General features: G+C 34.7%; 1 protein-coding gene across 1 annotated transcript in view; it reads right to left on the bottom strand.

The window, feature by feature from the left end:
- The window catches only part of LOC145498035 (dedicator of cytokinesis protein 1-like), a 44,428-nt gene extending 29,816 nt beyond the window's left edge, over positions 1–14,612 (bottom strand). Inside the window, exons 1-17 of the mRNA XM_081477904.1 lie at positions 14,313–14,612; positions 14,114–14,197; positions 13,671–13,711; positions 12,906–12,961; positions 11,407–11,506; positions 9,280–9,372; positions 8,922–8,977; positions 8,105–8,189; positions 7,513–7,548; positions 6,814–6,965; positions 4,712–4,802; positions 4,442–4,502; positions 4,015–4,086; positions 2,320–2,395; positions 1,834–1,919; positions 1,293–1,336; positions 964–1,045 (exon numbers count right to left, since the gene is read on the bottom strand). Coding sequence (XP_081334030.1) covers positions 964–1,045; positions 1,293–1,336; positions 1,834–1,919; positions 2,320–2,395; positions 4,015–4,086; positions 4,442–4,502; positions 4,712–4,802; positions 6,814–6,965; positions 7,513–7,548; positions 8,105–8,189; positions 8,922–8,977; positions 9,280–9,372; positions 11,407–11,506; positions 12,906–12,961; positions 13,671–13,711; positions 14,114–14,197; positions 14,313–14,355 — 1,258 coding nt within the window. The 5' untranslated portion in view covers positions 14,356–14,612. The remainder of the gene's footprint in view (positions 1–963; positions 1,046–1,292; positions 1,337–1,833; positions 1,920–2,319; positions 2,396–4,014; positions 4,087–4,441; positions 4,503–4,711; positions 4,803–6,813; positions 6,966–7,512; positions 7,549–8,104; positions 8,190–8,921; positions 8,978–9,279; positions 9,373–11,406; positions 11,507–12,905; positions 12,962–13,670; positions 13,712–14,113; positions 14,198–14,312) is intronic.
- Positions 14,613–14,747: the final 135 nt, after the last annotated feature.

Below are 14,747 nucleotides of genomic sequence, written 5' to 3' on the forward strand. Positions count from 1 at the left end.
GGCCAAATTTGGGATTTCTTTACAAGAAAGTTTTGGATGTATGTAGATGTGGCCCGCCTAGATTAGCGCAGGCTACCTGCAGGTTCGCGCTGTTGCTATCGCCAAGCTTTTTTAACTTAATGTGTATATATTTCTGTAAAATTGTAAATATGCGAGTCATAATAAAGTTGTAGTTGTTGTTGGTTTGTTTCAGAAGCCAATTAGTCCAAAATGTGAACCACTGCCCAAATGTCCCTGACATGCTGCTTAAGCGTAACAAGTATGATCAGGTATCAGTAGTACCAGAAGCACATCACCTCGAAGTGACTAAATTCTCTTGATATGTTCAGAACAATACTGGGTTTTTTTAGCCGACCAATCAGAGCAACAAAATGACATGCTTCTGGTAATACATACAGGACTGTAGAAACTGCAACCTCAGAATAGAGGACACAATTATTGATTGAGTATGATTTAATTATTCTTTTTAACAAAAAAACCCTGTAAATAAGAATAAGCTGTACCTGTAAAAGCCACATTTCCATAACAGAAACACAGCAGAACTACTAGGACAAGATGTTAATGTAGCGATGGGGTGAGCAAGGAGAATTTACATTGTAATAATCCCAATAAATAAGCGATTTTCCTTTCTTTTCCTCTCTGCCTGAGTGTTAACTACAGCAACACAAAAAAGCTTTCCCTATTTTCTATTGAGTTAACGAAACACTTGAGAAAGTTTTGGAGAACTCCTAAGAGTAGTGGAAACACTTGTCTGTTGTGCGTGTTCCCACAACAATTCATGTTCTCCCAAATGTCAGCATTTCTATATTAATTAAACATAAACAGAAAATGTTCCTTAAATCCTTGATTCAGTTTAAAACAAAACCTCACATTCACTCTAGATTTTTGACAGTTATCCTAATTTTCTAAGATGGAACCCTTTTGCAGATTTGACTGTAAACAGTAATGATGATGAGCACCAACCTGGCATGATGACATCAGGGAATCCTAATTTTCTGACAACTGAAATCCCTTTGGGTAGCAAAAGGGGATTCTCACTTTGAACCTTAAAATAATAACAATACTATTAAATGCGACTGAAACAAGTCCAGATAAATAGTATATTTTCCCTGGTTCTAGATTGAATTGGATACCTGATTACTACAAGTCTTATTTAGTTATAAATTTCACACTTCCGCTGTTTGTTCCTTCCCCACTCTGCACCCCAGAATCACACACACTGCAATTTACAATTTGCAAAAAAAAGAAAAGAAAAAAAAACTATCACTAGGAAATAAAATAAAATAATTCACCTTATCTAGGTCACCGTGAAATGCCCTCAAAGAAACATGGATACCTGGGAAAGAGTTTTTAAAATAAGAAAATTTGAAACAAAAAGAAAATGAGTAAAAGGAAAACAATGAAATTCAAAATTCGTTACTTTTTATAGCAGACATCTTGCTAGGTTGCAGCACTCAATTACAGTATCAATAAAAATTATAACAATAATAACAATTAAAATCTTTAAAGCCCGGACGTCCATGTGAGGCTGAGCCACACGTAAAAATTACATAACAATAATTATACACATCAAAAAAATTTAAATGTGAAGGATAAAATGATATTTCTTTAAAATAAGTTGTTGGATAAACGCCTGAAATGATTTTTTTTTTCACCTAAAATGATTAAAAAATAAAAAATAAATTTAGAATAGATAATAATAACAAAAAATTACACATTGTATACCCATTGAATAACATTTTAATCATTCAATAATTTTCTTCTACCATATTTGCAATAGCCCTGTCTACTACATGTATTATACTGTGCTGGTCAGTACTTGACTTGACTCACCACTATTTGAGCTTGGAGCACTGTATTTACTGGTTTGTTTCTTGATGATACTATCATGGACTGTCCAGAAATCACTATCACTACAACTGAAAAAGCACATCCCAACATAAAATTTAATTTATTAGATTCATTAATTATGCATACCCAGGGCATGGACAAGTGCTGTCCTGTTGTCTGGGACAACTTGATTTTCCTGAAGAGCAAGAAAATTTTGATTCTAACTTGCAAAGGGATGTTCCTATTTCTTTTAATAGTTAAAAATAAAGAGAGAAATCATTAAAAAAAATGGTGAGTTCTCCCTTTAGAGGGTGCATTCAAGAATAGCTCTAGCTGTCTGCCTTACGGAGGTGTCCATCTTACAGCACCAGTGTCTGCTTTGAGACAGTTGAATGTACTGTGTTCATAAATTCTTTAGCAAAGAAAATGCTCAAAAATTCAACAAAAAACCATCAGAAGTAAAGGAAACAAAAACTAAAATGCACTTACGTAAAGATTGGCATGTGAAATTCTTTGCCTTCTAACTGTTCCTCTTTTCCAGTCAAAACATCAACTATGTCTAACACTAATAAGGATAAACGAAACATCTTATGCACAAAAGTACTCAATTCAACAGCAACACATCTGGTGCCAAGTGCTGATTTAAGATAAGAATATAACTTTGCTGTTACTGAAAATACTTAAAGTGCCCCTGTGATCAAATTCTTGATATCCATTTTTAAACTTGGAAAATATTATTTTCCCAGTTGTAGTAGTGGAGCGATTTCACTCCATCACTCTTTCACTTCCTGTTAGACATTTGGAAACATGGGGCAGGGCGGGGGAAACTCCAATATGAAATTTAATTCCTAAGGAAGACTAGACTGCAAAACAGTCGTTTTGGACATTTTTGAAAGGTGCGAAGCGCCGTAAGCATGATCCTCGCATGTGAAGCGCAAGAAAATGACTGTCGGCTTTTCATACAAGGAATTCGTTCTAAGTGGGGGTCGTATAATGCCACACAGGTGACAGAAATTGCTTGACAGCTCCACCCACATCTTACAGCAGTTTTCAATCACATGTGACCTTCAGCACAAAAGCGTCTAGACAAAACCTAAGTTTTGGTGGATGTCTCGTTGCCGACTGTGTGCAAAATTTACCTGAAAAAGTGAAACCTTGCAGTGGCCCACTCATAAAAATTATCATTTTACTTTCGGTAAGAACGGCTAGCTCACTAAATACATGGGCATCAAATATTCCTTGAAATCTATGAATGCAGACATTTGTCATCCAGAAATAACTTGTTTGCATGTATATTTGTTTGCTCTCGGGGTCATTCATGCATGCGAATGGCCGTTGAAAAACCAAACCTGCCCATCTTCAGTTATAAATTTCAAGGAATATTGCCAATGTGAGCTAGCCGTTCATACTGAGAGTAAAATGATAATTTTTACAAGTGGACAACTGCTAAATCGCTCGCGAGCGTGGAGTCAGCATCGTCCATTTTCCCGCGAGAATTACTGTCTTTACAGTGAAACTGATATGGCGTCTATATCTTTTTGATGAGGTGTGAGTGACATTTGATGACAGGTTGTGTCAGAATTAAACCAATGGGAATTTCCCATTGCTGGAAGAACGGGTAATTTTGAATGAATTTAACATATGCATGGTGGACAGTAGTATTTTTTAGCGTCTCTCCCCATTCTCCTCGCCGTTTTTACATTTGCTTCAGACCTTTCATTCAAATATTGACTGTTGACTGCATTCGCAAAAAATATGACTGTTTTGCAGTCTAAAGGAAGACTAATGTGAACGTTGCCTGAGCAGAATCAAGATCAGCAGAATCAAGTCTGAAAACAGAAATTAAATGAGAGCATTTCTTTCATTATTATTTCCTCGAGTGCACCCTAAAGGAATTAAAGGAAGGTGTTATGAGCAATGCCTCTTATGTTATGTTATGAGCATACTCTTGGGGTGGATTATTCAGTGCAGGTGCTTCCTCAAGTGCAGGCCACCTAAAGCTCGCAAAGATTGTCCTTCATGTACACTGCAGACGTTTTCTTGGTCTGTTGCAAAGTAACAGCTAGCTGTCTTGTGTTATCACCCTTACAAATGACAAAGACCTATTTAACATGTAAAGTTACTGTACTTTACTTGTGAAGTTAGAGAGACCTGAAATACGGATTTCTTCCAGTTAACACTTACCAGCACACCCAAATGGTCTCCTATATGATGCATTTGAAACCTTTTTGGAGGAACCCTCAGTTAGCATCCTCCCTAAATGAAAAACAACATACACATGAATATTATTTGCTAAATAAATGGAGGTTGTCAAAACAACTTTACACTCAAGATGGTCCCTTGTGTAAGTACACCCTCCATACCCTGTCCCAGAAATCTATAGATTAACATGATTTCTATATTTTGGAAATCTACTTAATTCAATTTGGGCTCTTGAATCAAAGCTATTACTGATAACATTACAGAGTCATATGCAGTGAAAACTACAAGGAAGAAAGGGGGTAAAGAAAGATGAGGTAATGACAATGAACCTACTCAACAAGGCATAAATTCCACACATGACAATATCAATAAATCTTTGAGTGCAGCAGATCCCTCAGATGTCACATACCTACTCTCACAATGTGAGCTACCAGATAGGCTTCAGCAGAGATGTCCTTACTCCCTAGGTCCTGAAAAATAATCCCATAACTTTTAACAAAAACCTTTAAGTTCTACATTATAAAGAGCCACAGAACATGTGGACATTTGTGGCATGACTATTCATTAGTGTCCAACTAAACAGAATTGATGATCTGCAGTCTTTTCTGCAGATTCATGTAATTTAAAGAAAAAATGACAGAATTTTAACAAGGACTTTCAACAGACTGTGTATACTTACCGTAAAAACACAGGTGGAGTTTTCAATCCTCTGGGGTTGGTTCACCTTTAGTGTACTATCACTTTTGCTGATAGCAACTAGAAATCTCTCGCTGGACAAGAAAAAAAAATGACAAAAATTACTTTCTGATTCATGACAAGGATACATGTAAGAATTGTATGCCAACAGGTGCTTGCGTGCCCATCATGACCACTGACATCACCACAAGGGTAAAGTCTGGTGCTTGCAGCAGTAGGTCCAGATATCTTAGTAAGATGGGCATCTCAATTTGTTTTTGGTCCTTTGGGCCTTAAATAAAGCTGGGGACCCAAAACATTTTCAGCCCTTATGTATTTCGGCTAGTGAGAGGGGCAGGCCCCCTAGATCCTTGCTAGATTCACCATTGGTTTGTGTCTTTCGAGGTGGCTGCTTTAAAGAACTACTTACAGTGGAATCCCAATTTCTCAAACTCTCATTTAATTTGAACCTCCCAATAACTCGAACCAAAAGTTGTTTCCCCTCCTCAGTTGAACACTGTAATTTTACCCCCAATTTCTCGAACTATCCGATTTTTCAAACCAATTTTCGGTTCCCTTGGAGGTCTGAAAAATTGGGATTCCACTGTATACATCAACATTACAAACCAGTTTACAGGACATCCCAGTAATGATGCTAGTTGTATTTAATGGAGGGGAAGTAACAAGAAAGGAAAACCATTACTAGCAGCTACATAAACAGTATTTAATGAGAATTTGTTTTAACTTCTACAGTAATGAGCCAAAAATTAATATTAATTATTCAGCCCAGTCAAAATCTTTTTGAGTGGTAGGCAAGACGGCTGGAGTACATGTAGTAGGCAGATAAGGATGAAGGCCCTTGCTCCCTGGGGGGGTGGGGGGGGGTGGGGGGTGGTGTTTGGGGGTGAGCAGAGGCATGTCTGCCCGGAAAAAAAATGAAATTATTGTCTTCAAATGGTTGTATCTCGTGCAGTCTGGGGGATAAACTCAGCGGAGCCCCTACATAGCTTTTACATAACACTGAAGAGTGTTTTTTTTTCAAATCACAGTTTACATTGATTGTAAGTTTGTGTTCACCAAATTAAAAGATGGACTACCAAGGCATACTGAGTATCTATTTCATTGTCTCGCTTACAGCCTTTGGCTATAGACAAAACAGATAACAACCTATTAGCTATATGTTTAAATATCAACATACGAAATGAGAATCCTCACTATTCATACTTGTTACTTTCTGTAATTTCCCTTGAGAGAAATTGTTCTAAGTAACTACATAAGAACACTGTTATTTTCCTGCCATTTTAAGTTTTGTTTTTAACATTTAGATCAAAAGTATCAGAATTAAAGAGGAATTAACCGCTGGAGTTAAGAATAAAATTCACAGTCACTTGCATAGTCACTGTCTGACTCTGAGTCAGGACTGCAAGGTGGTAGATCTAAAAGAGACCCAATTTCAAATCCTTTGGGCAATACAGCGCACATATGCAAAAGTATAGGTCACAGTAAATCGGTAATTTATCAAAGGAATGCAGAGAAGTCCTTAGGAAGTCGAAGATTCTAATCAAACTCTTCAAATCCTTTGAGCAAAACACTGTATAAATGCAAAACTATCGACTTCCAAAACTACTCACCTGATATCTTGCGAAAGAATTTGTATATTTTTGCATTAGTATCCTCAGCACGAGCACGTTTGGATGCCGTTGGCGTCGAAGCCATCTTGTTTGTAACTGGAAGAAAATTGACTGCTGACCGTTCAGGCAGCTCATTTTCCCACGCAATGTGCAAGGCGTTCCTTAGCCCCAGTTACCCCACCGCTCTGAAACATTAGTTCGCTCATTCGTCCCTGTGCAGCTCGATTCACAAAAAACATTCGCATATGCTTTTTAGTCACAATTTGATCTAGAAGAGGCTTCATATCAGTTCATTAAGAGCTTTAGCATGAATTGCTTACTGATTTATGGCAAGTTAGAACTTAAACCTAATTTATTTAATGAACTTTTAAGTGTGTAGTAGGCGGCAGATATTTCGTAGATGGCAGCAAAATCGCCAGCTGCCGGCACATTTTGACTGGGCTGATTACTGCTCTTGAGAATACAATTCATGTACCTGATGAAACGTCCTTCCCTGGCATCATAAATGGAGAAGAACACCTGACACTTCTCATCCATGCTGCACACAAACCTAGTCATGTTCATGTAAGCATGGTGCATCACTGTACTGACACCACGTGAAGCTCTCTTCTTGAAGTTACCTCTCCCCTATGGACAAAACATATATCAATCAATTTTGTCTTAGTGGCCCAGACTTAGCACCTACTGAAAAAATCAAAAGGCCGTCAATGGCAATAAAGAATGATAAACTTCATTCAGTTTCATTACAACAAAAGGACAACCCTTTTCCAACTTGTAGAACAGCAACTGTCATTACCTTTTTAACCTCTCTTTTTCATGTCGTCAGACTGTCTGTTTTTCAACATGTCAACATACTGTAAGTAGTCTTATGTACATGTAGCTCTGTATTGTACTTTTACATGCAGTTTATATGCAGTGTTTCGTGTACTTGGACTTGTAAAGGAAAAAAAAGAAAATACAAAAAACAGCCAAGCACTTTCACCAACAGTACCATGTATTACAGCAAATTTTTTCACAGCTTTTTAAATTCATGAAAATGTTTGCAGGATGGTTGTCACATTTGAGCCTAGTCTACTCGGCTTACAGCTAGAGCCCCGTACATAGTTCTACCTTTAGGAAGAACTGGTTATTTTTTCCACAGTCACAAAAAAGAAACAAACCATTCAAAACTTACTGATACTTGCAGATTAGCTTCAGCACTTGAGACATGCTTAAAAAGGATAAACATTTGTATCATTAGATATCATGACAGCATCACATCATCTGGAGTTGATTTCTAAAACAAGGCTAATAATTTACGGTGTCATTATGAATGTTGAATTTCATGTACACAAACCATTCTTTTTGGTAAATTAAAAGTTCAATCACTAAAGTTAATTCTAGATGTATCAAACAACTCATTGACAGTCTTTTTTTGAAATTACAAAACACATTTTTATTTAGAAATGAACACTTGAGTCAGGGGGACAAAGTTAATTCTTGACTAACTGTTTAATGAACTCAAGGATGATCTGTGATCAATAAGAAAAGTTGAAATTCCAACTAGCATTGGCCTTCCTTCCCTAAACAGGACTCTATAAAATGGATGTAACCTTATGTGATGATGACAAACTGCCTATTGTTATGAGAGGCAGCAGAGTGGAAGTTGTTAGATTTGCACAGACCTAATGGTACTGTAAGTTCTAAAGTGCTATAATCTATTCCTGAACACCTACATGTAAAGTGTAAAATTTATAATCATTATGAATCAATAAAATGTAACTAACCACTTTGTAGAGTTCAACAACACTTGTAGAGTCAGCATCAACTACTTCACCATCCACCCGTGGAATAAGATCCAGTCCCATTTTGCTGATAAACAATGATATTTGAAATGAATACCTAGTTAGTATCAACAATAATTGAATACGTTTAGAAGCCTTGTGTTGTGCATATGGGCATTGACGCTAGCAACTCTTACACTACACTGTTTCAGGCTGGAATAGAAAAAGGAACTGTTTTGTTTTTAACTTGACTCAAAGCTGGAAAATGGATGAAGTTCCTCTACTGTATCAAGCTTTTTGGGTTGGTGTTACAAATATGACAGGATAAAATAAAATGCACAAAGCAAAAATAACAAATTATTGTTATTTAATTCAGCTATAGTTTATCTGGCATCTGACCTCATACAGATCTCCCTGGATTCATGGAATCATGGCACTAATCTAGTGGCATCATGCCGTGAAAGCAAGTACCAGCCATGTAACACATTTACTTTGTACACTAAACCAAATGGCTTTACCTTAGGGTCCATGCATGGTATAGACCCATAAATGTGTCACTATTAAAACTACTTTTGTATGCTCACTAAGCTCATTTGAGAGCAAAAATCCTTTTGAATTATCAGCTCAATAATGATGTTGGTCAGGCTTATTTATTAATTAGCAGCCATTTATGAAAGGGGTCTATTACTTGCATGTACACTTACTCATTAACTTCTGTTGTGTGCATTTTCTAACATTTGTATAATATGAGACCTTGCAAATGAGCATCTCTTAGATAATCATTTATTACTTTAATTTCACAATGTCCTAATTCACAAACCTGTTACCCCAATCAATTTTTGTGATGGCTTTCTTCTTGATGTCATCCATTTGATCCTATACCACAAAATGGAGAAACAAAAACTTTTAAACTTTACAAGTCGTTATTACTAATTGAATCAAACACATAATCATTACCAACTATTTATTATTTTTATTTTTTATTTTTTTAAAACTATTTTATTTCTGATGCAAATACTGATCAACAAATTCATAAAAACTATTTAAATTTACAAGTTGTTATTACAAATTGAGTCAAACACATAATTATTACCAACTATATATTATTTTTGATTTTTTTAGAACTATTCTATTTCTGATTCAAATACTGATCAGCAAATTTACCAAGAATTACTTACTTGTGTCAGTGTGCCCGATAACAGCTTTTGTCTACATTCCACCAAATCCCACATAATTGTCTTCAGTGCTTCAAAAAGACGAACTTGTTGTGTCTGTAAGAAGAAAAAAACTTGTGTTTACAATAAATTAATATACATTAAATTCCAGTTTTGCCCCTGAAGAGTTTTGGCCCTGAGGCCAAAACCTGAGGAGGCTTCAAAGGAGCCCGAAGGTATACTAGGAAATGTGATGCACTAACAGCAAAAGGTACTGGAAAAAATCATGATTTTTGTGAATGTGGCTCGCGGGGGATCTACTAAAAGTTCGCAAAGGATCTACGAAACACTTGCAAAGGATCAATGACATGCTCGCAAAGGATCTAGGGTTCTAAAGCAGCTCGAGAAGGGCAATGGGATTGGAGTCCTGCTTGTAGCTTTTTGCCGCTCGTTCCTATTTTACAGCCAAAAGGCAAGTATGTTTAGCTTTTTAGGTGAATCCAAAAGAATTTGTTGAAAGAAACGGATCGACATACAAAATACATTTGAAAGACTGGTCAAAAGATTCAGTCCAGCTTTCTTGAAAGAAACAGATGGAAATACATTCGAAAGTTGGATTTGTTATACACAAAATAAAAAATAACAGGGTGTAAAAGACTCACACCACAAACGAAGGTTAACAAAGGTTTACTCAGTGGTTAAGAAAGACAAAAGAACTGGTTCAGTAACTAAATCACTCGGTACTGTATTTTCACGGTGCTTAAGCCTAGATGTAGAGCTGAGATAGCTCCATGATCAGAAAGTCATATTTCTGGTCAGGATTTATTAAAAAAGTTAATGTTTGACTTGAAATAAAAATTTACAAAATTTGTTATATTACCTAGGTTGAATTTATTGAAAAAGTTAATGCTTGACTTCAACACCTGAATATCTGGTATCATACTGTAGCAAGAGGACGGCATTCCTTATCAACTTAATTTTTTTAGAAAAAAACAAACAAACAAACAAACAAATCAACAGGTTTCAAACTGCTTTAATACATAGTTACATTGTTACTATTACCATTACCTTTTTAGATATTTTATATGATTTGATTTAGTATAAAGTTTAAATTTTAAAGAACACCATTACCTTTATGAATATTTTATATCATTTGATATAGAACAGTTTTAATGTTATTGAAAATCAGTGCCTCAAATTATAAGTATTTTACAAGATTTGATATAATAGTTCAAAGTTTCAATGTTATTAAATACATTACCTTTTTAAGTGTTTTATATGATTCGATATAGTACAAAGTTTCTATTTTATTGAAAATGTTAATGTTTAACTTGAAATATAAATTTATAGATTAATTTTTATATTACCTACATTGAATTTATTAAAAAAGTTAATGTTTGACTTGAAATTGAAATTTGTACGATTTAATATACACTGTATGGGGAATAAAGGAATAATATTATTCATGATTGAAGTTATAAGAAAATTTTGATTGATATAGTTTACAAAGAAAAAAAAAAGAAAAAAAGTTTCAGTTCATATAATAATGTTTTGAACATTATTTTCAATTAACAAAAAAAGGGGGAAATTCAGTGAGAACTATTATTAGTTATATTTTAAAGGAAAGTCCTACACATACATGGAAGAACAAAAAAATTAAATGGAGCACGTCATGTTTTACACGTACAATGTACACTGACACCATAAATCGTTTTAAATAAAATATTGCAGAATTGAAAATTATTTGACACATAAATTAACTATTAATACTTATTCATTCTCTCATAAATAACAACTAATACAATAAATTTATAGGCATCTTTAGGGTTGGAGTAATTAATTTAAGTTGAACTCTGTTGTTATCAATGAGCCTAGAGGCTAAATAAAGTGTTTATGAATTCAAGATACCCTCTGGCCTTGTTATGTCTATTAATTTTGAAATACAGGGGAGAGAAATAAAGGAGGAATTTACATTTCATTTAGCAGTAATTAAACCAGTAACCAAGATTGTTCCTTGGCACAGCTTCTTTTATCAGCCACTAAAAAGCATGTGAGCAGTTCAGGTGTCAAGGAAAAATAAACCTTTAATTCATATCAATGATAATACATAAAAGTTCTTTAATAAACATTAAGAATCTAGTATTATTGTACCCTGTAGAGATCTTTCCAGATGACAAACCACTCTCTCAATATCAAAGTTAGTTCTTTTACGGTAGCATCTTCCTTTGGTACAACACTTTCATTTGTTGTCCTAAAAAAAATAAGAAATTTCATATTAAGTAAATATTTGAAGTAAATGTTTTCAAATAACATTGGGCTACAACGGTGAATTATCTAGCATTTGGTTATTATTTCAAGAATATGCATTGTTTCAAGTGAGGCGGGTACATTGATATGTACCACTGAACTCATTAGAGCTCCAACACAAATGTTTTTTTTCAGCAATGGACATTTAATATATTTATATATTTATTCTAATTAATATATTTCTTCATATATTCATAATGTAGGTGACCTGTCTGAGTATGGGGTCTATGACTCCTTTACAGACCATCCTTATAGCATTTCTGTTTTTGTTAATTTGTTGTCATTAAATTATAATGTATACATGAATGAATAAATAATGTTAGTTTATATAACAAGGTTTCTACCCCTACCAGTGAGTCGAAAGCTCTCATTTCACCATTTTCAACTTGACGTTTTCAATGAAAAGTCGACAATACATGCCAATGAATACAAAAATTGACCTCCAGTTCATGTTGGCCTCTCAAAAACATCATTCTGTACTTCTGTTCTCTACCATTATAAGGTGTTATAAGGTATTTTAAGAAACAATAGTTTTTATCCTCAGCTTCACACACAGTTCTCTATTAAGCTAATCTACTAAATATGGATACCTTTGATATAAAGACTTTTTGACAGTGGTCTGCGAGGTGTCTGTTTGACTACACTTCAATTCCTAGCACATGTACATTTTGGTATGGCTTTGAAACAAACAACTGCACTGTATTGTGGGTTATCAATGTGCGATAATAAGTGTAATGAGAGTAGTGAGTCTTTTATGGTAGCATCACCCTCACATCTAAGGTAAGGTTGGTTTAGATGAGTAATTGTAGAGGAACAACTGTCAAAGTGATTACTGAAGGGTAGGCCATGATTCAAGGAATATAGTGTCTTTCTTGGCTGTAAGTGAGGGACAACAGTTGACAGTTGCTTTGATGGATTCTGGGGTAAAAAATCTGATTTTGAACCTGTCTATACAATAGAGAGTGTTCTCGAGTAGGACACTTTTCGTTTACGACATTAATAAATACATGTCAAAATCCTGGCATAACAATAATCCTAGCCGCTTCATCCTATAAAAACTGATCAGAAGTAACTAAGCCAGCATACTATTCATTCACCAAGTTTTAACTAAAACTCTTAAAATACAGATGGATTTTTTTGTCCCACCTAGTAGTGTAAATGACTGTAAACTATAATCTTAACAACCCATGACTGTCCAACTTAGAATCTCAATCTAACTTTGAATAGTCTGTTTCAATAAGAAAAGTTACATTATTCTTTAATATTTACTTATGTACATGTAAGTTTGGAAATGCTTGGGATGTTGCCAAAAAAAAAAAATAACAATAATTGTAAGTTCTTACCCTGCATTTTCCACAGAACAGTCTTTGAGATGAACAAAGGTTGCTGGAAAAATACCCTGGTATAAACAAAATTGAACAACAAAATGATACATGTTATTGTTTTAAAATTATTTGAAATTATGATATTCATGTAATAGTTAATGCAACGTCTTTGTGTACAGAAGTGCAAGACAAGTAATTACATGTGATTCAGTGTAGTCACTACCACTTCCTACAGCTGTATGTATATGCATTTTCTTATTTCCAGGATGTTCACTTTTTTTAATTAAACATGTTTTATTATTTTTAAATTCAGTCCAAGAGCCCCTACAATCACCATAAGAGTGTATCTGGGTCGATGAAAGCAATTCTTTGAAACATAACTTAGCTGTCTTCATATTCTTAAAATTTAATCTGTATTTATCAAACAAAATTAACAAAGAAGCTTTTAATTTGCAATGCATTGTTCACATTGTCAAAAAGAGCAGCAATCAGAGCTAATCAAAGGGCCCATAGATCAAACTGAACAACAAGTAATAAACAATATTAGACACCCACCGCCAAAAACGTAAATTAATACAGATGATAAATAAATGTTACCATTTTAATCAGCCCACAATCTGTAATTTTGTAATCCACAATAAAAAATTTACAAAGGCATTTAATTGAATTCAGTCGAGTCTTTCATCTCTCAGATCGAGCAAATTGAATTTAAGTAATTAATAACTGCGTTCAATTAAAGTGGACAAACAACAAAATAGGATTATCAGGTTGCTGAAGCCTCACCTTTACAGATTTATTTCGCAAAGTGCATCCACGGTACCAACCTGTCGAGTATAAAATACAGCAGCAGTTTGCTTGTAGGACAGCAACTAAGGATATCATCGATTTGAAATTTCAAGTGATTCATACAAAGTATAAATAAACAACCACGACCGATAAATAATCAATATGATCGAGAAGTTGATTCAATAATCAATTAGTGGTAAGCGACTGAACACAGGAAACAAACACATCAAACGATAAGATATTTACTAGCACAGTTTCCTCTCTACCAACTACTAAAGAAACCTTAATTGTTCATCTTTTAAACAGCCACAGAAAATCCGGAAACCATAAAATCAATAAATGCACATCGCGATAACAAGATAAACCAATCAGGAAATATTTGCAGGCATTATTGATTGTTACTTTGCTAGTTTTATAGAGTCGATATACACACATCTCACCTGCGCATTCTTCTAAAATATGCACCGTCTCGCCAATGGTTAACCGTAGTCCATGACAGACACTGCCGTCAAAATTATAAACAACTGCGAGATAAAACCAACAGCTCCAAGTTAATTCTGGTGACTTTTATAGGTTCAAAATATAAAATATCAACAAAAATTGAAATGCGGATCCTAATTGTCAACGATCACCACCTACCAACTCCATATTTTGCATCACTTGTCGGTGTCCAAGCAGCCATTTTTCATATCCGACTTTCTGAACAGACTTTCATTTCTATTTTCAAGGAACTAGAGAAGTATGAAGACTGTCAAGGGTGTACATATGCATTTCCCAAGTCCTCAGTTCTCCGCACTCAAGTCCGGCGCCATGTTTATTTTCACTATCACATGCGAGCCTCGTTTGCGTGACTATTTTAATGCTCACCTCACCCGGGTGAGGGTCAAATTGTCTGTATGGGGTTTTGTAAACTAAAAAATTCAACCATTTTTTTTTTCTAACTTTATTTCATGTAGATTTTTAAGATAAAAATGTAAATGAAAGACGTTTTTCCAAAACTTTTAAAATGGCCACACTGTTTTCCTTTCTAGACTAAATTTGGCAAAATTCCGCGCGAAAGCGGTTCTGTGTGTG

Source organism: Orbicella franksi, chromosome 9 (assembly GCF_964199315.1).
Source record: "Orbicella franksi chromosome 9, jaOrbFran1.1, whole genome shotgun sequence".
Classification (NCBI taxonomy): Eukaryota; Metazoa; Cnidaria; class Anthozoa; order Scleractinia; family Merulinidae; genus Orbicella; species Orbicella franksi.